This window comes from Mya arenaria, chromosome 9 (genome assembly GCF_026914265.1).
Source record: "Mya arenaria isolate MELC-2E11 chromosome 9, ASM2691426v1".
NCBI classification, from domain to species: Eukaryota; Metazoa; Mollusca; class Bivalvia; order Myida; family Myidae; genus Mya; species Mya arenaria.
Genome location: NC_069130.1, coordinates 29,475,777 through 29,501,359, shown reverse-complemented (window position 1 = coordinate 29,501,359; position 25,583 = coordinate 29,475,777). Strand labels below are relative to the sequence as shown.

The window sequence follows — 25,583 nt, the reverse complement described above, 5'->3', positions numbered from 1 at the left end:
AAGTTTCATTTAATTTGGCCAGGTTGTTTCAGAGGAGAAGTTTTTTAAGCAATTGTTGACGGACGGACGGACAGACTGACTGACTGACTGACGGACGGACGGATTGACGGACGGACGCCGGACAAAAACCGATCACAATAGCTCACCTTGAGCACTTCGTGCTCTGGTGAGCTAAAAATCGACTATTTAAACGTATTCAAAACAGTCTTTTTTTCGATTTTCAAAAAGGTTTTCAGACAGTGCAGAATTCGGGATTAAAAGCGTAGATGTCATAGGAGGTTCCTGGCTATGCTAACAAAACTATTCTGGAAGCCTATCTAAAACTTTATTTTAAAGAAATCATAGGGTTTCAAACAAAATCATAGAAGCAACTGACATATGACAAAATAACGTTTTGAATACAAACACAAAAACCTGAACTATTCTAAACAACATGAAGGAATAAACCAAAACCGCTTATTCTGTTCTTATAAAAGCTACTTTTTAAACACCCGAATATTAATTTGTTTGAAAATATTTATATTTTTTTATTAATTTAATGTGTCAATTGTCAAAACCTCTCACTGCCTCAATATTATAAAGTAATTACGATATTCGTCACACCGAAATACACATCTAAAGAAGTTAAATCTAAACATAGCAAGCGCTTTTAATAAGAAAAACAAATATGAAAGTACATTTGAACGGAACATTGCTTTTAAAAATAGTACTTTTACTGAATTAAGATTCCAAAATTGTTTCTTTGAAGAGTGCCACAGTTAACGCTGGAAATTGGCCATAAAAAAACTGACGTTTAAATGATACGGACGCTAGCATAAATTATTAAACGTTTGCGTGTAGGAAATCTAGACAAGACCAGCGATACATTGCTCCACAGTGACGACTCTGACGTTGTATTGGCAGCAATGATTGGTACACCAAAACAGCACGTGACTACAACAGTATTCGCCGAAGCAGCCAGTTTGAATGACTGGATGGTCGAGACAGACTTCTAGGATGCCACCTCTGTTCTTGACAGCAGGTCCTGAATACAATAAGCCATATATAGTAGTATTTGAACATTATATATATCTGAAAAGAAAATGAATGGGGCCGTTATGTCTTCATTAATGCGCTTTTGTATTTTACCCACCTGAATCTCCAGTTTTAGTTGGGCAGGCTGAAGGCTTGAGGATGTAACGCTCACGTCCGCGACAAACCTCAGCCATGGCTTCGGGAAGATTGTCAGTCACGGGGGTTTGCAGATAGCACGTGCTGTCATCATCAGAGGACTAGAATTCAAATACAACGCTGACAGTAGTTTTTCAAAGTCAAAAGATAATTTCTCTCATAGCGAAACACTATTTTAATCGCGACCTAAATCTGCTTGACGCGGGTCATTCTTTTGTAGCTTAGTTGATTAACTCACATATAAGTAGATGCTATATTTATCCACCATCCACTCGGAGTCGTAAAATAGACGAACATTAAACATTTTGTTAAAGGCGACCGTCTAGACATACTAATACACACAAAGTCTCCTGGCATTGACATATCCGTATACTAGCATACAGAACTTTACAAAAAATGAACAAGCTTAGGCTTGGACTGCCTCATTAACTTAAAATGTTTTAAATGATCGTATTTATAAAACACTGTGTTTGTTTATTTTGTCTGAAAAAGTCATTGGTAGTTTTACCAGCACCATTTATTGCATGAACCTGCATGCAGACAGGAACTTTCATATGACACTACACAATTAAGCGTGTAATGTATCGGAATCATTTCTCCCTCTAAATACACACCTCTTCGATCAAGCACACGTTCTGGTTTTCCGGTTTAAAAACTAAATAACCCTGCAAATAAAGAAGATATACATTTACCTATTGCAATAAAGATAAAACGAACACTATTTTTGTAAATTTCAATGGTTCCTCTTAATCTAAGTGCTTAATAGTTTAAGTTACAAAGTTCTTTATATTTTGGATGTTTGAACGCATTCATAAATGAGTATAAACCAGTCAACAAGTAAGATTTTTATTTTAACATCTGAGAAATTTGGCGAATGTATTTCATTCGTTTGCAGGTCATGTTTGAATCCGGTCGTTTGCAGGGGATGTTTGTATCCGGTCGTTTGCAGGTGATGTTTGTATCCGGTCGTGACGTACGCGAAATGACTTTATAAATTTAAATTTAATATTTAACTGTATTCTTTATGGGTTTTATATTGAATCTGGCTCTGATGAGTATTTTCTAAGTTTTTAGTTATTGATTTATGTTGAGTCAAGTGTGAGGTTATGACTAAACAAAATAGTTTAAGCCCTCAGTGGACTGACGGATGAAGGCGGTAATCCCATCGTTTATCGGTAAACATATTTTAACGCGTGTGTAGTCTGTGGTGTTTATACGTTTGTATCTGTAGTTCGTTATCGTTTTTGGCCCTTGCCCTGTGCCCATTACAAGGGTTTAATTTGGATTATTAACCTTTTGACTCGTTCCTGTAGTTTTTGTTGTATTACTGAATTACCAAAATCATTGCATTTTACATTTTAATAAAAAAAAATAATTAGGTACCTGTGGAACCTAATTAAGAAGCAATATTGGTTGCAAGTAACTATCATACGATATTAAGACGGCAGAAAAGCAAAACAAAAACAATATTTTAGTAATTTGCTCACCTCAAGCTTGTAGTTATGGACGGAAGTAAGAATGTTTCCCTCACTGTCCTCAATCCGAACCTCCTCCTTGTTACCAGTCGGGGTGACCTTCAGATGATAAACCGTTCCATCTTCGCCGTTCACCACCTGGGTAGTGTTCGTGACCACATCGGTATTCTGAAATGTGGTCAATTAATTTTAAGTTTCAATCTTATATGTTCACTTCGTTAGTTCGGAACAGTTTTGATGATCTGCTGCAGCTCAGTTTATGCACGCATAAAATTCTATCTTACAACTCATTTTACACTCATTTGACTGTGTTTACTAATATTGTATAAAGTTATGACGGTAAATCAACGTATGACTTAAACTTGCTAGAATTATTTAACTAAAGTAGAGCAAAAAAAGCTTACATCAATAACAGTGCCTGCCACTACACCAAATATAACCAGGAACGCCCAAATGTAGATGGTATTCATCTTCGTGCAAAGAACTGCCAGGTATCAAAACACAAATATATTTCGCCGGTGTGTTGTTATATTATCTTATTCACCGTAACATTGTTTTTGGAAATTAGATACACCATCATTTGTATTTCTGTGCATTTGAAATATACCGATCATTATTGATTGCTTTTGGTTAAAATGAGATATATATTTTTGTGGAAACAAAAAGTTTGATTGGTATATGCTAGGCAGAAGTTGTATGCATATTTAACGTTTTCCAATATACCTTAAAGTTTGAACTTTACGTTGAGTTTTTCGTTCTTTAAAGATGCACTCTTACTCCCAAATCAGATTTTTCACAATTAATACAATTGTTTTAATATATAAAAATGATGAATAAATGTCGAAAACAACGGTTCTGATAAAGGATACCGAGTTTAATTTGAAAGAAAGGTGCAGTTAACACGGTATTTCTACCTTATGAGATGATAGTAAATCACAATAAATCTGTGAGCATTCATCAATCATTTTATATTTTTGCGTGTTCTGCTGTTGAATACACGGTTACAATCTTGTTATCAGTAATTAATATTTCCATAAATGCATTGATTAGTAAAATGTTAAAGATCACTCAAAATTGATGTTTGTTATACATGTGTATATATTGATTTTGAATAAGAGTGTCACTTAAATAATTTATCAAAGTGGATAAAGTTATTTAGAAATAACATATTAGTGTAAATACAATTTACGCATATCTTTATAATGAAATGTACGTACTCATAACGGACAAGTATTTCAAATCAAGAACTATCAAACTAAAAAACCTATCAAACTCTTAATTGAGTTTTTATTAGAATTTTTCTTTTTTTCATTTTGACTGCAGAATAAAACATAAACAGATATGAAAAGTCCCCTTAAAATCATGCTTTAGAATTTCTTATATGCAATTATATTTTTTCAAGTAATTCTTGTGTTCCATGTTCATGTATTGAAAGTAAAAGGGTTGTTCACTTTCTTGGCGCTTATCAAGAAAATGATGAAGCCTTACCTAGTAAAACTAACCTAGTAAAACGTTTATTATTCCTCCAAAATTTTATTCTAATAATGTTTTTATTAATATAAAATTTGAATTCCTCTTCCACAAGTATAATCCTATCTAGAAAGATACCTGATGTTAATATTATATCAACTACTAGTATAATGTTATCACTTTAACACCAAATGTCAACTTACTCTAGCAGATGCCTGATGTCTTGGACTGAGAGTCCTTGGAAAAGGTCTGGGTAGGCAATGAATCTGGTCCTTTTTATACATACTGGGAAAGAACAAAATTCATAAAAAAAGCTGATAAAGACATTCAGTCTCCTTAATCAAAACTATTTTTAAATCTACGGAATTATTAACAATACCCATATCTTGATAAAATGTTAATTGATACTCGGTAATATTCAAAAAGAAAAGCATGCTTAACATTTTGTATATAAATTTAAGACCAAAGAAGCTATAAATATAGAATTCCTTGTCTAATCTCTAAACAAATTACTTGTATCTGTCAACCACAACCTTTTCTTTTATTTGTGCCGTTGCCAGACCTCCTGGTGAACATCGAGGGTGTGAGGTTTTTGTTTAAGTATTGAGTTTATTGCAGACAGGCTTTGTACTCGGGTCCTCTTTGTCCTTCAGTTTCAAATGGGGACTGGTGATAAAGTTCCTTCACGAGTGTAAATTCGATAAGACCATGCATATCTATTAATTAATTATTTTTACAACTTACATTGGGTTGCCTCTCGCTGTTTGTACCATAAATGGACCCAGATAAAAATAAACTCAGCTGAAATTTTCTGTTAATTCAGTAAAAAAAAATTCTCAGTAGAATAGACATTTGAAGATAATGAGAGTGACTTATTGATATTTGTATTTATTTTGCAAGCATAAACAAGTAATCATTACTGGAAGAATTACGAATTAATACCATTATGGTATAATAACCCGCTGGAATATTAGGGAACAAGTTTTTTAATTCATATTCAATGATTGTAAAAGGGTTTCAACTTACATATAACGAGTAAACTATTTTGAAATCGATCTGTGAATATTAGCATTTTTTGAAATAGTTTTGGACGTACGATTGTCATTTATAACGCTTAGAAATAAACTATTGCAGAAACATTTTAAATAAGTATGTTAGATGACCACGATGAATCCTAACCACTATCGTTTATGTAATCTCAGGGCATTCAAAAACGCCACGTCTAGAGTCCTAATATTATTTTGTATTTTTAAATATTATGTTAACACACATGTTCTGTATTAACAGTGGAAGATGACAACATAAACAGACGTCAATTCGTTTCGGTTATAAAACTAATTTAGAATAATGTGAATTATGGCTTTAAAGAGAGACGAAGTCTGTATTTCAGTCAAAATAGATTTCGGCATTATCAACTATGAGGAGAGGCGAAGACGACACAACACCCTGTCTATGATTTAAAGGAATATCAAATCGAATGCTCGGAAAGAATATCCGACCGCTGAATCACGATTTTGTTGTCAGTCATGGATTTAATAAATATTGTCAAACAAGAGTGACCTTTGATACCCGCAAATCGAAAACTCGGAATGAAAAACAGACAGCTTAAACAGGATTTTGTTTTTTCAATCATGGAATTAATAAATATTTTAAGCAAGAATGACCTTTGGTACCAGAAAAGATAGACACGTGATTCCCAAACGACGCTTTAATAATACTACGAGAGAAACAGAATAATATTGTTAGAAGGATAAAAAAAATCTCAAAATTGATTGCAGTTTTGTTGCAGTCTGTTGAAGTGAGAAAATTAGTGGGTTATGATACCCTAAATATCACTGACGCTATTTCAAATTCTACATGGGTCAAGGTTCAACAGATAAAAGAAAGATCATCAGTCATTTATGCATGTTATCATAGATTACAATGCTCAGTATGTGTATACCACGTGATGAATTACGTCATATATGCGGAAAGCAACAGACTGCGCTATGTATCATTTTAAATGGTGAAGAAATAGTAAAGTTATCTTTGTTTAAAGTCTTCGTTCAAAGCAAAATATTGCCTTCCGATGTAGCATTGATCACGTAATTTATCACGTGGTATACATTCACTGCTAAAGTTCTTACTAAAATAATCTAATGTCACAAGAAAAACACAGTCTCCATGTTTACATTGGTCAAATGACTTATGCTTTGCAGTATCCGCTGAAACTCCCTTAAAATATTAGAATCGGAGGTAGCATATTTTGGTTAATCTTAAAGGACTTCAGTAAGACATAACTGTCACAACGTCCAAGCAAAGACGCTTTGAAATATTGATGTCTTGACTAAATATTCAAGACAGACTCATAAGTCACAAGTATGAATAGCGCAAATGTCGGTTACATCGCAGTTAACTTGGAGGTAAATTACGGTAACGTGAGCTTTTATCCGCTCGCCGAATTCGAAATGACCAAGCGGCAAATCCAGAACTTAAATGGTCCGATTTGCTCTTAACGACTTGATCAGTTAAATTTCACTGGTAAAGTGCTCTGGTCTCGTATTCTTCACTTTAAACGAAACCATTTATAAATAACCGGACTTTCAAAACGAATTATTCAAAATTATTGGACTGAGAATTATACAGTTTATTCCTGGAAAACACATGGCACTTAAAATGTAGAAGTGCTTGTTTTGTTTTCTTTTAATTTTCGTGAAGCATCCATTTGTTAAGAGTTTATTCTAAACAATTAAGTGTTATTGCCTAAGCTCTACCGATTTCGTCAGAAACATTAGTCCTTGAACATTGTTTTATGTCTTAACAATACATGCCATGATTATTGCTGAGGCGCAATGCGTTATTATCACTGAAGAGCTGGATGTCAAAACATGTTATCAAAGGACTCCATGGGATTTGCGTGATACCATATTTTGAAAGTTTGTTTATTATCAATGAGAAATTCAAAATAGCATGTAACGATGTATACGAGTAGAACGCGGTATTGGCAAACTATACCAGAATATTTATTGAACTATACCGATAACAATAACATATATGTTTTATTTATTCAAAAGCGTTTCGTGCCGCATTTTCCATCTATAGTAAGGGAACCTTTGTAACAGTATAGCCAAAGATAAGATACGCTGTAAAACGAGTCCATACTTTTGTTATTTGATAAGTTGTACTTTCTTGTCAGTTTTAAAAGGCCAGCAAAAATTCTGTTGATTTAAACGTTCTTTAATTCGTAGATATTTTGAAGTTATATGTTATGTTTATGGGTCAAATTTACCCATCCAGTTACAGGGCAAGTCTTAAATCGTTTTGTAAAATTTGACTTAACATGTCGTGTCCCTTTGTCAACTATAATATCAATGATTTTTAATTTCAATTTTGGACCCGAAAAATTTCGAACATTTTCATATGTATGAATAAAAACATAGACCCGAAACCACAATAAAAACATATATTAGCCCTGCCATTGTTGAGCAATAGCTTCTAAATAGTTTGGTTGACATTGATAAACGAATTGAAATACAGAAGCCTGTTGTGATTCACACGGTCCCTTGTGTGCCATTTTTGGATTTATTCTGACACAAAATTTAAAACAATTAGAATGATAGTAATTTTTGCTTGATTACCTGAATTATTAATGTACAGGGAAAACAAATCAAGTGTGTAACATTTTAATTGCAGCCGAAGCAAGTGGCTGTCAAATACCTTTTGAATTTAAAATACCGCCCTGTTTGAATAGAATGAATTTGCAAATGTCATCAGTTTTTTGCATTTTGAATTTTGCAACAAAATACTATCAAGATAAATGATTTCGTTCAAAAACTATTGTTTGACTCTTAAAGAATGACTGCATTTCATCTTTCACTGGTATCAACATTTGAGGCCCTGATAGTTGATTTATACAGATATGTTTTCATAAACCATGGTACACATGTTATGCCAAATGGAGGTACCATTTCATTTCTGAAGAAAGCATAAATCCTAACGTTTTGATGTGTTTGAAGAGCAGCACTATTTTTACCGCTTTAAACAGCAGGATTCCGCGCAAATTATTCAACCGGCGACCATATTCTTACATTACATTTCGTAATTAAACCTAGATAGATGGATGGATGGATGGATGGATGGATGGATGATGGATGGATGGATGGATGATGGATGGATGGATGGATGGATGGATGGATGGATAGATAGATTTATTCGTGCATATATATATATATGTCATAGTAACAAACCAAATATCTCATAAAGTTATAACACAGACTGATAAACAAAGTATTAGTGATGATATCTATACTAAAGCACAACATCATTAGAATACTTTGGATACATACGTGCGTTAATAAAGATTTAATTCAATGTGACAAATATATAACACAGGATAACCCATTAAAGTTATTTAACTTATTTCCAATGGGGTCCTTATGACAAATATAATTGTTTGCCAAGATCTCAGTTGTAAGCTGTTCAAATTAGGTTTTCTTATACAAAAATAACATGTACTCTTGACCAGTTAAAGAATGATTAAACGTTTGTGATCGAACTTCTTTTACAGTTATAATGCAACCGACTGTTAAAACCATATGACACTTAAGCATAATATGACAAAAATCTTAGAACTGATATGCAAGATTAAATGAATAACAATTAATAAAATAGGAAATCTTCCATTTCTGCACATTTCATACCAACAATGAGATGTGATTTCACTTCTTTTTTTAAAAGTATTCTTATTTTTCAATTCTTTTAACTTTATTAGAAGACTGTTCCAGTCCTGGATTGCTTGATAAAAGAAAGTATTTAATATAAATCTGTCAGCCTGTGGCACTTTGAAATTTACAGCACTATGTCTACTGTTGTAAGAATGTGTGGATGAGACTAAAGTAAAATGTTCATGTAAGTATGATGGGCATTTGCTATTAAAGATTTTATGTACATGGTTTAGTCGTAGTTGCTTTATCCTATTTTCTATATTAAGCTATCCAATGTCACTGAAAGCCGAGGCTTTCAGGGAAGTTCTACAATCATAGCCATGAATAAATCTGACAACTTTGTTCTGAGTGACCAGTAATCTGTTCTTGAATTGTTTAGATATACCACTGTACCAAGATGTTGATGCATAGTCAAAATGACATTGTATTAAGGAGTTACATAACAATCTTATAGATTCATATCTATAAAACGATTTTGTCTATATATTTTTTTAACCTAGTATTAACTTTACTGACAATATTGTTAACAATAGAATCACTGAGATCATTGTCCAGTGTACTTCCAAGATATTTAACAGATTGTTTAGGTTTTATTATATGGCCATTGCAGTTTACATTGAAGCTATCAACTTTTGTTAGTTTCCTTTTAGACCTAAATAAAATACATTATGTGTTTCCAAGATGCAAAGACAGTTTGTTTTCAACTAGCCACTTACTACAGTTTTCAAGTTCATTGCCGAGTACATTACTAATAACAGACGGATCTTTGTGTGAGAAAAGGATAGCACTATCATCTGCATATAATATTAATTTACATTTTTCACTTATGCTTATACTCATATCATTGACATAGCATAAAAACAGCAACGGTCCAAGTATGCTTCCTTGAGGAACACCACAAGAGATGTTCATGAATTCAGACGTTGTATTATTAACATTGACAACTTGTTTACGTCCAGATAAATATGATTGAAACCACTCAATTGATTCCACACCAAATCTTTTAACTTCTGACATAGAATTTTGTAATCTACGGTATCAAACGCCTTTTGAATATCCAGCATAATAATTCCTACCTTTGGAATTTTGTTGTTTTATATGGTCAGTCAAATGAATTAGGCAGGAGTCAGTCGAATAGTTACATCTAAAACCACTCTGAAGTTCGTATAATAATCCATGTTAAACAAAAAAAATTCTAGTTGGTTGTATACAACTCTTTCTAAGATTTTTGAAACTATACATAGTATGCTTACAGGTCGATAGTTTGAAACATCAGATCTGTTGTGTTTCTTAAACAATGGTTGAACTTTAGCATTTTTGAGTTCAGATGGTACAATGTTACTTGTGATAGAGCTGTTTATCAGAAATGTTACTGGTATCTTTAAAAATAGTGCAGCATCTTTTAAATATCTTGCAGGAATGTTATCTAACCTAGAGCCCAGAAAAAGAAATGTTTTGCTAATGTTTAGACTTTTCTGTTTCGCGAGCTCATTTGTGGCATAAGGTTATTCATCTGGTTTTCAGGGTAAAATTGTTAACAGTCATATAAACATGTACAATGAAAGAGTATATCATGCGTTTCTTGCAATGGGCAACATTTTCCTATGTGTTTGTAGAGTCCGTTTGGGAGAATTTCTTTAAACAATGTTTTCAGGTGTTTCTATACTAATAAATTCAAATGGGACAATGTTGTACCTTTAATTACTAATCCTCCTGTACGCTGACGACATGATTTTCAACAAAGTCTAAATTGTTTTCAAGATGACTGTTTGCAATGGAATTTAAAAATTAACCTCTCAAATACTAAAATAATTGTTTTGTGGACCAGAAATCTAACGAAATTAGATCTTTGCGTTGACAACCAAGTAAAAGAGATAGTTAAGGGGATACAACTACACATGTATATAGGCGTCTATTTCTCGTCCACTGGTGTCTTTTTAAACTGCCGACAATATTTAATTAGCAAGGATAACAACGCAATGTAAGGTCTATTTCTTAGTTTTAATAACATAGACCTGCAATTGTAATTCAACTTATCCAAATCAATATCATATGGCATTGGTTACGTTGCAGATATCAGCGTTGTACAAAGCCTTAAAGTGACTCTCCTATTCAAAATCAATGCATACACATGTATAACATACATAAATTTTGAGTCATAAACCTTTAACTACTTCCAAAACAATGCATTCATGGCAAATTTACTTACTGAAAACAAGATTGTTACCGTGTATCTAATACCCGAACTGATTGGCGAATGCTAAAAGATGTACAGCGATCTACTTTTGTCTCATAAGTTAGAGTTGCACCTTTCTTTCAAATTAAACTCGGTATCGTTCATGAAAACCATTGTTTTTGACATTTATTCATTTAAATCTTATCGGGGGTACGTGTGTATCTTTAATTTTGCCACCACACTAATACCGTTCCAGGCATTCAATTGGAATTTGCTATTCAGGCTGACGGTGACAATATGTCAATATCAAGCAAAACCCAAGACATTGGCTGTAATAATTGTTTAAGCATGACCCTTTTTCTGACTGAAAACAATAAAAAAAATGAACAGCATGAGCTTGCCAACGATCCTAAGTTACTCAGTTTGGGCAATTAATTTAAACCGGAAAACATTGTTTGGTATATTAAAACAATTGTTGTAAATCTTATTGGGAGTAAGAGTGCATCTTTAAACTCACTTATATCGAATGATGGCAGTGGAAAAATTAATAACAGTTCTTTTGTGAGTATTTATTTTTTTCTAGTGTAACCGTAATTGAAATAGAAATTTAAAGTTGTGTGGAATGTTTTAGTGCAAAAACTAAGCATGTTGCAACATTCGAGGAGCACGACACTACATTTAAGGAGCAAAGCTAGTATGTTCAGAGTTACCAGGGTATGCCCCTTTGTGAAATATTGCTGACATGCAATCACATCGAGTTGATGAAAATCATTCATTTTTGTAAGTCGGTACATGGTAGACAAACTTTGCCTTTAATTCTGTTGTTTTGGCGTACAACAAGCATTGTCTTCATTAAACCGACGAAGCCTATTGCCGGCTGTCAAGTGCCGATCCTTAAATTGTTTGATTTTATAATTGTCTTTAAAACATCCGTTTAAAGTTCTTTAAACATATTATAAAATTATTATATTGTATCTGGAACAAATTTTCAATGCTATTAGAAATAAAAAAAGAAGATCAAATGAATGTCATAGTAGAAAACAAGTAAAACTACCTACATACCCTAGACACGTTTGTGGTAAAATTAAAGTTGCATAAAGAAAGCACTTTTAACTTACAAGTCATATTTACGTGTATTGAAAAAAAACCCGTTCATTATAGCAAGGCTTATGTAAGGTCGAGAACTCGAAAACCAACCCTAGGCCTGTACCTGGTTTACAACATAATACTGAGATATAACAATCGTTGAAGCATGTTTTTTTTAAACATGAATACGTTCTAATTATCAATGATCACTACGACTTTTTCCGAGAATATTTCGTGCAAGGTTTGCATTTATACTAGGAAACGTGATTAAAATAAAAGCATTATTTAACTCATTATGTCAAATGACACCTTAATTATAGTCATGTCATTTCTACCAGTTTGGAATGAATATCGGAAATGATTGAAACCTATATTCGTGTAACAGGATATCACTCTGTTCACCCACCTCGGTAGGCCATATAAAGAATCAGCCACATTTTCACACAATTAACACAGATGTTAATGTTTTAATGCATGTTTAATGCATACCACGATTACATACACGTATCTTGAGGTAAATCTTCGCAAAAGAATATCTATGTTGTCACTTTCAACAATTAACGTCGATAATTAAAGTGTCAGAATTATATCTTAAAATACTTATCACTTGCCACGTCTGCGTGGTAATTTAGCTTTATATCAGTTTTTATTTTTTTATTTGTCTGAACAAATACATAGTACTTGTCTTTGCTGTTTAGATGTTTGGTAAAAAAGTTATGTTAGACTAGATTAAGTTTTTATCACAGTCAATTGATAGTAATAAATTGATTTTAAATTTAATTGGAAATTATTAAAAGTTGATGGTTGATTTGAATGTAACTATGATTCTGGTAATGAACTCTTTTTAATAATTCGATGTGTTGATAGCATTATTTCGACTGAATTGAAACAACACAATATACGAGGGCATAGCCAGAAGTTCGTGGAAAAGCTTGATAAAATGAAAACAAACTACGGAGAGTGACGTCGACGTAACCCATGACAATATCTTGTTTTGTTGACCACTCACATTGAAACCATTAAAACGGCGCGAAAGTTTGCACATTTGACGTGACGTCAATAACGTGTGATGACGTGAAGTTTTAAGTCAATGCGTTTGTTTGTTTATTTCAAAGGAAGCATTTTAGACAGAACGGTATAGTTAAATTTTGTTTAAAATGACGCCAGAAGACGGATTGAAAAAACGGGCAGTGATACAGTTCTGTGTGAACCTAAGAAAAACTCCATCACAAACACTTAAACTGATGAATGAAGCGTCGAGTGAAACTCCAGAGAAGCGAATGCTCGTGTACAAGTGGCACAAGCGGTTCAGAGCAAAAGAGTACGGGAATCACGCTGATTCTTAGCTCGGTACGAAAAGGAAGGAAACCGTTTTCTTGAGAAGATAGTCACTTGCGATGAAACCTGGCTGTTTTATTACGACCCTGAGACAAAACAGCAAAGCAGTCAATGGAAGACTACCGGTTCCCCGCCTCCGAAGAAGGCACGATCATCCCGCTCGATAGGAAAGCATATGTCCATTGTCTTCTTTGGTGTGCACGCTGTTATTCTACTCCATGCAGTTCCGCAGGGCCAATATATGACGGGTGCTTACTATTCTAAGGTAAAGTGATAAATAACAAAATGCATTTTAATCAATATTAAGTTCTTGATCAAATTTGTTTAAAACAATGTTTAAAAGTTTATGATTAAAAATATGGGATTGAATAAGTGTTAGTTTTAATTATGATATTTGATGAAGTACGCAAAACGCGACAAATGCATTATGTTATAAGCCTCAGTTATGTTCTCCATTTAAGGTTTTGATGCGTGACTGGTACAGGGCGATGGCATTAAAGTGATCACAGGCTTTGCATGATGGGTGGATTCTTCACCAGGATAATGCACCAGCGCATAGATTGGAGGAGGCCCAGACTACCGCCACAATCCAGCTTGAAGCCCCACCCCCTTATTCACCGGACCTAGCACCATGCGATTTTGCCCTATTTCCGAAACTTAAATGTGAACTGAAAGGTAAACGCTTCAATGACTTTCAGGAACTACAGAATGAAGCTCAGACACGCCTGTCAGAGTGGTTCAGTGACATTTACCGGCAGTGGGTAGCGAGACATCGACGTTGTATTGCGGCAACGGCTCTTACTTTGAGAAGTTATGACGTTGACGTCGGATTCTGACGTTTGAACTTCGGGGGCTATACTGACCTCATGTTAATGAAAAAGCTGAAGTTTCCTTTATATCTTATGTATCAGTTTGAAATTTTATATGTCATTTACAGCTGAAATAAATTTTATAGCGAGCTGACGTTCGTTGAAAAATGTTAAAATGTGTTGATTTTATTAAGCAATTCCACGAACTTCTGGCTATACCCTCGTGCATGTACAATAATGATTTTGAGATATATTCAAGTGAATTAGAGAGGTCTTTGATTGACTTGGAAATAACTCAAATGCAATAGAACAGTTATCAGTTAAGGTATAAGCCATGGAACACAACTCGGGAAACATCGGGTAACATCGACATATATCGCAACTCGCCTTAACAGATCGCGACGAACATCGGGCGTATTCGGCCTGTACCGGATGTTGCTATTTTAAGAAAACAGGTATTTCCCCGCATATGATTGATTTCCTGTCATGTACAGCGATAATCAAAGCAGAAATCGTCGTATCGGGAAGTTTTTAATCCTCAACTTACGTAATTTCCGGTAAGGGGCGCAACTCTTATGTGTCAATTTGATTGTGCGGTTAATAACGTACTTTTCATTCAGATTGGTAGTATCTTGAAAAATACCATTTACATCAACCAATTGGTCTTGAATACTAGTATGCTGATGGAAAATTTTGTAGTTGTGGTGCAAGTCTAACTAAAAATATTTCACAAATAGTGCCAAAAATGTTCCGATTTAGGTACTCGCCCAGTATAAGTGCAAGCTGACAGTTGATAACGATACATATACAAATTTGAGTCAGTTCAGTAAAACATGGATTATAAGTGAATAATACGCATAAGAGAAGATTTCCTGTCGAAAAAAAGAAATGTCAACAATCAGCATGTAACTGGGATATTCAGATATTCGTATCAAAGGGCTATGAATGTAAGTACCCTTGAGCAGTTTAGTACGTTGATGTGTTCAAAAACGTTTGTTTTTTTAATTTATCTTTGGAATTCTTAAATCATTTTCATTAGCTAAATGTTAAGACAGCATATTCATATTTTTACATGTACTTATGTACATGTTACATATTTTACATGTACTTATGTACATGTTACATATTTTTATATATACTTATGTACATACTTTATGTATATGATATGAGTATGTAATCTTTAATTTGGTTGTTTTATCTTAGAAAAATATTAGACTTAAAATTCTGTTTAAAATTTATGTGTTTTGGTACGTGACCTATTTCTAACATACCATAATACATGTACATACCCGTTATTGTTTACAAAATGCATATTTTCAAAATTTACATGTGAGGAAAAGTTGTACGTGGTTTGGGGCTTGAAGCCATGACTGCTTGGACACTAGCGACATTCATTTGCTTGGTGTAGGTTACGTTAAAACCCCAGACTGTTGTGAATCATTATCAACCATATGCACAACAACTACACATTTGTGCCTACCACACCTTACTCTTGGCTAAAACGGATATTAATGCAGAATGTATAATACTTGTGCATTTGTATTTTACGGTGGTAGTTTCTGCTGGCTGATGATCCGAAGTTTAATTTGCAGGTAAATGACTAAATATTACTAAGGCAACAACACCGGATTATGAAGCCTGCATTTACTACTATGTTGGGTCCTTGAGAGCGGATTTGATAGCCATGTCTATCCACAAGGCAGTCGCATCTGATAGAGATGTTGTGAGTATTTCATATAAAACATATTTGACTTGGTTTTTGTTTTTGTAAACACACTGGTGGTGGTGGTGGTGATCAAGTGGTGGTGGTGGTGGTGGTGATGATGATGATGATGATGATGATGATGATGATGATGATGATGATGATGATTATGATGATGATGATGATTATGATGATGAATTTTATTGAAAAATTTTCTTTATTTATGCATGTATGTATCAGCTTGTTGTTGATTTTTCAAAATAATGTCGAGAAATATTAAACTGTGTATATTTTATTTTGTATATGTATTGCAGTATAATTATCTATACTAATTAGTTAGAAAGGCTTTCAAGCACAACTTTTTTCCTTTAGAGCACTAAACATTCTAGATGGGTAAAGTACCTGAAGGGGCATGAAAACCAAATCAGCATTGACTCAGCATCGAGTAGTTATCATCTGTGCACACACTACAAGTACAAACGCATGGGAACAGACCAAACTTCAAATGTTGAAGACTGAAGAATTATTGTGAAAAAATCTGTTAGAATATCAATGACAAAATAAAACAGATAGACATCAAATTACCCACAGAGATTGTTTACATGTTATAATATTTAAAAAAAAACATTAGTTGAGAACTTTCACTCTGACATTTTAGAGGGGCATTACCGTCCACTTAGTGTTCTTGTTTCTTCACATATTTTAGTTTAAAAGTACACTCATTTTTTTTAAACTCTGTATTCTGAGTTGGTATCATAAGTAAAATTCATTTATTTGAAAGAGTACGTTTTATGAATAAGTCCAATTAAGCTTTATAATTTTTTATAAGTAAAAGGTTTATTTTTAAGCTTTTTATTAGCTATAAAAAGTTATGGTTATATGACATTATGTATATTTTCTTCAAAACTGGACGGTAAACTATCATAAATTGTCTTTTAAATTGTTCAATAGACATTTGTTCAATAATATTTAAAATGATTTCAGCAGCTTGCCTTATATTGAACTATTTTTATGAATTTTATAAAACTGCTATATATTTTCAAACATCGAAATACTGCTCTGTCCCGAAGACCCACAAGATCAATCAAAATGATTTTTTTCCATGTGTATCAATAATGTGTTCGTTTGAACTTTAGTTTTCTGTTAACTGAAGTTTATTTTACCAGAAACTGTTCTATTTATTTCATAATCTCTGATATTGCGAAAAGTTGGGAGTTTTGGAGTGAGTGTAATGAAACATAAATAACTTTATTAATTCATGGCAAAAATCATCTTAAAAATTTGGATAAAAGTCCCATAGTGTACCATGATTATAACTATGTTGTCGGTTAAAGTTTTATTTAGTAAAGTGTGTATTACGCGGCTAATACCTTAATTTGATTTGGAGATATCTTCAATTGAATTGTAAAGCTCTCCGAATGATTTGGCGAGATTTGTTATTCACTTATACAATACGATACGATATGTTTATTGCATAAAACACTGAACAATGTTAACAGCAGCAAATAAATCAATGAATGGAAAATGTACGGAAACGCATTGATGCTTTCATAAATGCTTTCTTTAGTTGATTTGAAGAGGTCCATGACGATTTGCAGAGCTCTTGAAATATCTAAGTTAATGTAGATTTGGCGTTCAATAGTTATCATGATGCATATCATTATCCTCACAGTACTGTTGCTTTTAGCCTTGAATAAAATGTCACGCAAATATTCCATCAAAGCGTACCGACATAATGAATACGATGTTTCTAAATGTATCCAAGGAACAGAGGCGATATTTTTTATATGCCTTAAATGGATATATAACGACATTTTATTGTTGTCGAAAATGACGTCGTTGTATTTGTTTCAGAGCGCTGTGTGTGTTTTACGTCATCGGCGATTGAAACTGTAAGCAAGGGGCGTTCCACGGGTAGTAAAGGGGTATTCAAAAAAGGTGGTATTTAGAAACATAATTTAAAGAAAACACTCCGAAAATAAGCCAAAAAAACACATAAAAAGATGTTGATTTCATGGTAAAATCGCATTTTATTTCACTCATGATCATGGACATCTTTAGTGTCACTCGTAACTTCACCACTCGTTGATTTTCTATGACACTCGTGAAATAACATACGATCATGCACTGAATTCAACTGATTAACAAAAAATAATAAAATGATCACTTTTAGCGATGGATAACTCATGTGATAAAATAATCCTACTTGTATGTTCGTTGCCATTTAATACAAACTTTTGTGAAACTCATTGCTGAAGGCTTGCTTTTTTCATTTTTCCAATACTAGAAAATCAACACTTGTAGATGTTTTAATGACAACTAATGTATGGTACAATATGTTTTATCTCGTTAACATAAAAAATCCCCCATTAAGCTCGTAGGAAAGCCACGGTTAAATAAGGCTTTAAGGACTCACTCGATTAAATGTATTGTTGTCTTTTATTGAAACAAACAAGTATCCACTAAATATCTGAGCGTTAAAATCAAATACAGCTACGATATAGCTTTAAAAAAAACCCAGACTCTACAACCTACTGTTAAAAGACCAAACTCTACTTCACTTCACTACAAATCACTTCAATGACTACACACACTGGCTTCTGGTTCACGGGTTACACATACAGTGGCTACCACTTCAGTGACTACACACACTGGCTTCTGGTTCACGGGTTACACATACAGTGGCTACCACTTCAATGACTACACACACTGGCTTCTGGTTCACGGGTTACACATACAGAGGCTACCACTTCAATGACTACACATACTGGCTTCTGGTTCACGGGTTACACATACAGTGGCTACCACTTCAGTGACTACACACACTGGCTTCTGGTTCACGGGTTACACATACAGAGGCTACCACTTCAATGACTACACATACTGGCTTCTGGTTCACGGGTTACACATACAGTGGCTACCACTTCAATGACTACAGGCACAATTGATACTCCTTCAATGGTTACACATACTATGGCTATTCCTTTAATGATAACATATACAATGGCTACTTCTTCGATGGCAAAACATAACATGGCTACATGTGCCATTACTACACGTACATTTGATAAACATTTAATGGATACACATGTATACAAATCCATTTTTTTAAATTTCTTTTGCTGCATTTAACTATATTTTAGTCTTAGCTAGTTGTTTCTTTTCTGTTTTCGATATTGTTTGGTTAACAAAATGTTAACGCCGTGGGTAAATGGCATACTGATTTTCAACCACGCTACATCTATTACCTTACAACCATTGTTATTGCTAACGTACAATATAAGTTCGCCCTTTGTATGGTGTTCTTACGTCAATGTTTCATAAACACGTGGACTGATAATACTTTATTTGTATCGATTTTACTTTCAAAGCTGTAAGCGATTCGTTTACTTATACAAAAACGCTACTGACAAATATAGAGAAATTTAGCAAAAGCCGGGATGGTCTGATACGTGATATAGACGTGTTTGTCAGTGATGGACCATTGTTGGACATTGTAAGAGGCTAACACATTCTTCCACATGTCCAAATTAGTTTTCACTTCTTTTCTTCCCTTCGAGCATTCAAGCTATTTGTGAATGGAAAAGGTTTTTCTCACATTTTCCAAGTATCGTTTACATTATGTTTACTTCCCATTATATCGCTGTCATTGTGCCTATCAACGATAATGGTGATTAGAGTGGGCTATATGGCGGAAATGGCTCTTGAAAGTATAATGGCATTCCCGCAATTCATAGTCCAATTAATTTGGTCTCAGAAATATCCTTCACAAACCCCTTACCTGAAAATCAAGCTATATGATAAGGTTGGATAAATTTTCTAAAATGTGAGTTACGTATTTATCAATCGCAAATCCATTCGATCCTATATATGCCAACTTAAACTCGACTGTTTTGTTTGTACTATACTAGTAGATATAAAATAATAATGAAATATGCTTTAAAAATATGAAATTTTATAACATATTATATAGACCATTATTACAAATAAATATATTGAATACTGTAACGTTTGTCACACTTTACCCCTGTCCCTAGGTCTCTTGTTTTATATTCATTTACACTGAACTATTCTTTGTGTCCGTAACCGCAATTTTAAGATCAGCGTTATGCACCAGTCAATTGTAACCACGGCCCTCCCAGGTCTGGGGAATAGCGGGGACTTTGACTTTCGGTCCAGCAAGCCCGGGCAAGATCCCCGCCCCGCAGGGACGAACTGCTGGTTAAATCCCCGCTAAAATGCCCCCGCACCTCAGGGACCCTAGATAAGGCCCATTCCCCGCTAATTTTGGCGTGAAGACAAAACCACGGCATTCACCCAGCACTGCAGGGCCACCTGGAAAGTAAAAACACGGCCCATTTCCCCGGCTATCCCCGGTATACCCCCGGACCTGGAAGGGCCGTGGTGACAATTGACTGGTGCATTAATTAGAACAACAAACTCTTAGTCTTTTTCGAGGAGTATTTTTATCGTGCTCCTTGGATTACAAATGGCTGTTTTCTATTAGAGAGGGAACATTACGAAAGAGTATATAAAACACACTAAAGGTTTGAACCAATTTTTGGTTCGACATTTTGACCAGTGATGCTTTATCAGTTGTGCCCCATGAGTCAGTCTTAATCCATAGTTGGCAGAGTATACACTTAAAAGGACAAGTAACTATGATGAGAAACACTTATAATTCTTTTCTTCATCGGACTTTGGTAATATATCAAAGAATGATGATATCATTATCAGTTTCAAAACCCGTGGTGACATTGCAACGATTTCACGAATTCACGATTTCAACTTCACGAATTCTTGAAATAGTTCCACTTCCCGAATCATGAGTTCAAGATTTTAACATCATGAATTCACTATTTCAACTTTATATATACGTCACGAGTTCACGATTTCAGCACTCTTTTGACTGAAACTGCCGCCCATATTCCAGGGTGAAGAATCACGTGACTTCAAAGGGGTTCTCACATCAGTCACCCAAGGTCACGACCGTTGTAAAGACATACATTATTTCGAAATTAACGTCACTTATTGTTTGTTTTCATCGGTTGTGACCCTTGGTGGCCCATGTGAGAACCCCTTTGAAGTCACGCGATTCCCCACCTTTAGTTCGTCATTAGTTTATTGCAACATTCTTTTCAGAGTTGTCATAAAGGGTGAGACAGCATCGCGGTATATCGGTTTACACAATCTCCAAAATGCGTCGTAACCAGACTTATGTGGAAGTTGCTAAAACTAATGTGCAATTTGTAACCGAGGGCCTAACAGAAAAACCTTGCAGTCAATAATTTATGCAATTGTTACAACGATGTATATTTTATGTAGTAGACATACTTCCCACAAATACAACAGCTATTGACGTATGAGTCTCTAGACATGAAAACTGAAGTATGTATCACAAGGATGCTTTGCATAAACCATTTAAGATGGGTGCTAGTTATGCCGTGGTTAAGAAGGCGCATTTTAAAAATGCTTTTCATGATATGCTAGGATTATAAAATTTTGGTGTAAAACTATTTCTACCGACAACATTATCACAAAAGAATTATATAATGACATGTTAGGGAACCTTGATTATGATAACAACTGGGCCAATAAGGTAAAATCGTTGTTAGATATGTATGGTTTTTCATATGTGTGGTTAAATCCAAACTCAGTTAATTTGAAAAACTTTCATATTATGTTTAAAAATAGAGTGCTCGATGTGTTTAAGCTATCATGGTATGAAGGGAAAAACAATAGTGGTACTTTATGCACATATAGACTAATTAAGGAACATTTTGAAATTGAACTTTACCTAGAGTATTTACCAAAGAAACTAAGAATGTCTTTGTCTTAGCTAAGATTGTCATCTCATAAACTGCATATAGAAACCGGCCGATATGGCCGAAATAGAACAGATAGAGCCCAACGTTATTGTACTGTGTGTAACTCTAATGATTTAGAAGATGAATATCATTTCATCATAATATGTCCGGTATATAATGACTTCAGAAAAAAATTGATTAAAAGATATTATATTAGAAACCCAAGTATGTACAAGTTTATCGAACTAATGTTATCAAAAAACGTAAGCATACTAAGTAGCGTAAGTAAATTTATAAAACAAGCATTTCTGTTAAGAAATTCCTTAATTAATAACACCGTTTAGATCTTTTAAGTATTATGACATTTGTGAATAGCCTCCCATAATACTTCATTACTGTATTTAATATATACCCCACAGTTTGATTTTGATATGTATCTTGTTTCCCTTTTTTGATACCTTATTTTTATTATATTTGTTCGCTCTTTAATTTAACTCACTTATAGTATTCTCTTTTCTTTGTATTTAGGCCATGAATCGTTGTGCCATACTGAATATTTATATGTGTGTTTATATTTTCTATATTTTTGTCAAGAAACTGTTACCTAACATGTTTACGACAATAAACATTTCTGTCTGTCTGTCTGTCATGATCCAGACGGTTGAAATGGCATTAATATATCAATCATGTTTTTTTTCCGGTCCGGATCGAAAAATCCGACCCTCGGGCACGCTGCGTGACCGGTAACTCGGCAAGCCTCGTTACCTGCTAACGCGCGTGCCCTCGGGTCGGAGTTTTCTATCCGTACCGGAAACACATGATAGATACTTATATTCTACAAGAAATTTAATGAAAAAATAAATTTAAATAATTTCTAAAAAAAAACATTTAAGAGAAACTATTTGACGTCAACATTGAACTAAAAGTAGTACGCGTTATGACGCTAGTAAACAATGTCGCACTCGCTACTGGTGAAATGTCCGAACGTCCGTTTGTCTTTGTCATTTTGTGTGGAAACAAATCCTCCAAATTCTTATGTAAGTTCATCACAATTGCAATACCCCTTCCACAACTAACTTTCATACACTGGACCTTTAGAAGTGATGTAACCCGTACAGATCTATTGCTAATGCCAGTTGCATTCTTTGAAACCAAGTCGCTGTCCATTCGTATTCGGAGTATTTGCTTTCTTTGCAGAGGCGAAAATACTAATAACATTTTTCTTCTCTTCTTATCACCCATGTCTGAATGAGATGGATGCAGTGACAAGAACAAGCGATTCAATAATTATGTAACAATACGGATAAAAAACAATACATATTTGTGAAACTCTGTATTAGTAACATTGCGTATATGAAATAGTAAAAGCATTATAGTGATATTATCGAAGTGTTATATTGAACATAATTATCGGAGTGTTATATTAAAAATAACTCGTGGTTGAAGATTTTTATTTCTGTTATTTGAACGCACAATGATAACGACATATCTGCCATATATCCTGAGGATTTGATAAAGGAAAATACCACCCAACATACATGCTGATATACAAATTTAGACGTCTAATGTCAGGGCTTGATATAAAGTCATACAGTAGATGCAACAGAACTATATTTTTTAAGGCCCGATCGATACCAAATATGTTAAGATTCTCATCTCGCCTGCAACGACCCCCCCCCCCCTTCCGCCGAATATTTGACCAACTCATACATCTCAGCGAGAAGTGCTCGGAAATCGAGGAAACGCTGCTTATATTTAAACGTTCTGGTGAGCCTTCGTCCGGAAATAATTATAGGATGTTATACGGCAATTCTCGTATCCTGCTGGTATCATTCCCGAGCCTCTACATCCGCACCAAGGCTCAATGGGGGTGGGGGTGGGGGTGGGGATGATTTAAGGACGGTATGATATCTGACATATAAATTTATTATTATATTTATATTTTATATTTATTTTCTAAAAACTCATTACCTTTCAGCATTTAAGTTTTATGCGACGTCTTTATTTTCACATTACTCTTAAAGTGCTTATTGTTCAATAATTTAAATGTATTTACATTAAATTTTGAGATTTGTTGACATTTCCAATTCCTTTAAGCAGCCAATAGTTTTCCTGGTTTGTTTAATAACGACCTCAAGGAACTGATATTGTAATAAAACATGAGCTCGTATAATTTTACAGAGGAGGAAATGAAAAGAGATCATTTATATCAGTACGAACAAAACGGATGTATCTTTAGAAATTATGTGATGATAATAATAACACACCCACAATAATTATTATTTTTTCATTACTCGGATGAGAATCTAAGCATATTTTTTTTTATCTGAGAGTCACTGGAGTACAAGTTCATATTGAAAGTATTCCAACAGTTGTTGTTGATGGTTTATTGTGAGCCAAAGGAAGTCGATCGCTTAGCAACCGAGGCTGTCAAGTCTGTTACCGGTCTAGTAACACGATATCACAGACCAGTAGCACTGTCGCTGTCGTTTCACTTCTCGACTTTGTGATGCGAGAAATTTTATGAGATGAGCCTTCTCCGGAAACAGAATCCGTAGCATGCTTTGGTCCCCGGCTGGTTGTCCGTACGGTATGAACTCCTTAAAAATAAAGAGTTATATTGCAGTATCATAAAGATATACTTGTACGCATCTGGAGCCCGTTTTAATAAAGATTTTTGTCGATCTTTGTCTTAAACTGAAATCTTCTTAGTGCCAAAGCTTCGTTATTTTAGTACATATTTGAGTGAAACATATACATATATTTAAAATGAACACAAAGTTGAAGAAAAAATGTGTTACCATTTGTAACGTTTCTACAGATTTTATATTATTTAAGCTACATTTTAAAAATCCACTACTGAAACGATCTCCTGATGTTATAGCATGCCCATGTTGTGTAGAAAAAGTCGTCTAAGATCAAGCGTTTTCTTAAAATATTGTACAATTATTCATAATAGATAGTTGTCTGCAACGACAAATTTGTCCAACGCCTTAACTAATTCTAAACCTTTACTCGAGCAAATATATCTTTTCAAATAGGCACACCTCTATAACCCGAAGCAAAGTTAACAAACACCGTTCACAGCAATAGCTACAACAAGTAAACAATAATACATGCTGGTATGTACTGATTGGACATCCAACAGGTATTAAACAATTATTGTTTTACTTTATTTGCCATTCCCTATAACGTTTTCATTCAATAAGAGACACCATCGCAAAATATTAAACCCAGCAATACGGCGAAGCTATTTGTGGTTTTATCATTTTAATAATTGTGTATAACACCTAATAACACTATGAATCTGATGGACACGTAGTAATACAAACGGAACAAGTCACTGAAAATTAATAATTCGCGATAGTTATATTTGATTTAACTTTAGATTTGTTTACGACTCAAGCAATATTGTTAATAAAAAACATAACAAAATGAAAAATAGTATGATATAGTTAGCCATGTATAATTTTAACTTCTCGAAGAATACATATATAATCCTACTGTGATGTTTCATAAAATTCGCCCAGACTATGTTACTGAATATTATATTATAAATGATATCTTGATAGTAGTTATTTTTTCAATCCTTTAAAAATACACGTATTGGAGGCTAAATATTAGCTTTTACTCCACATTAGTGAATTACAGTTTTAATTATTTATTTGGAAACAGAGGAAAGGTAACCCCGAACGCCCGGTTCTCGTAAGGTTGTTTGATATGCGCTACAAAACATTTTTCAAAGAGTAAAATCTTAATTCAACGATCACATGTACAATTGGTCGGCATATTGCACGTATATAACTATTCGTCACAGTGCACGAGTACAACTGTTCGACATATTGCA

The 25,583-nt window shown here is 34.0% G+C and overlaps 1 protein-coding gene across 1 annotated transcript; it reads right to left on the bottom strand.

Moving 5' to 3' along the window:
- Positions 1-309: 309 nt before the first annotated feature.
- On the bottom strand, positions 310-4,385 carry LOC128203613 (uncharacterized). Its single transcript, XM_052905100.1, has 6 exons — positions 4,319-4,385; positions 3,050-3,129; positions 2,658-2,813; positions 1,785-1,835; positions 1,133-1,271; positions 310-1,024 (listed from the first exon to the last, which is right to left on the bottom strand). The coding sequence occupies exons 2-6, from the start codon at positions 3,113-3,115 to the stop codon at positions 846-848; spliced, it is 591 nt and encodes a 196-aa protein (XP_052761060.1). The 5' UTR covers positions 3,116-3,129; positions 4,319-4,385; the 3' UTR covers positions 310-845.
- Between the last annotated feature and the right edge of the window lie 21,198 nt (positions 4,386-25,583).

Coding starts and splice junctions, on each gene's coding strand:
- LOC128203613 (XM_052905100.1), bottom strand. CDS start 3,115: ATGAATACCATCTACATTTGGGCGTTCCTGGTTATATTTGGTGTAGTG. Junction 2,814..3,049: donor TGGCAGGCACTGTTATTGAT/GTAAGCTTTTTT, acceptor ACCACATTTCAG/AATACCGATGTGGTCACGAA. Junction 1,025..1,132: donor AACTAAAACTGGAGATTCAG/GTGGGTAAAATA, acceptor TATTGTATTCAG/GACCTGCTGTCAAGAACAGA.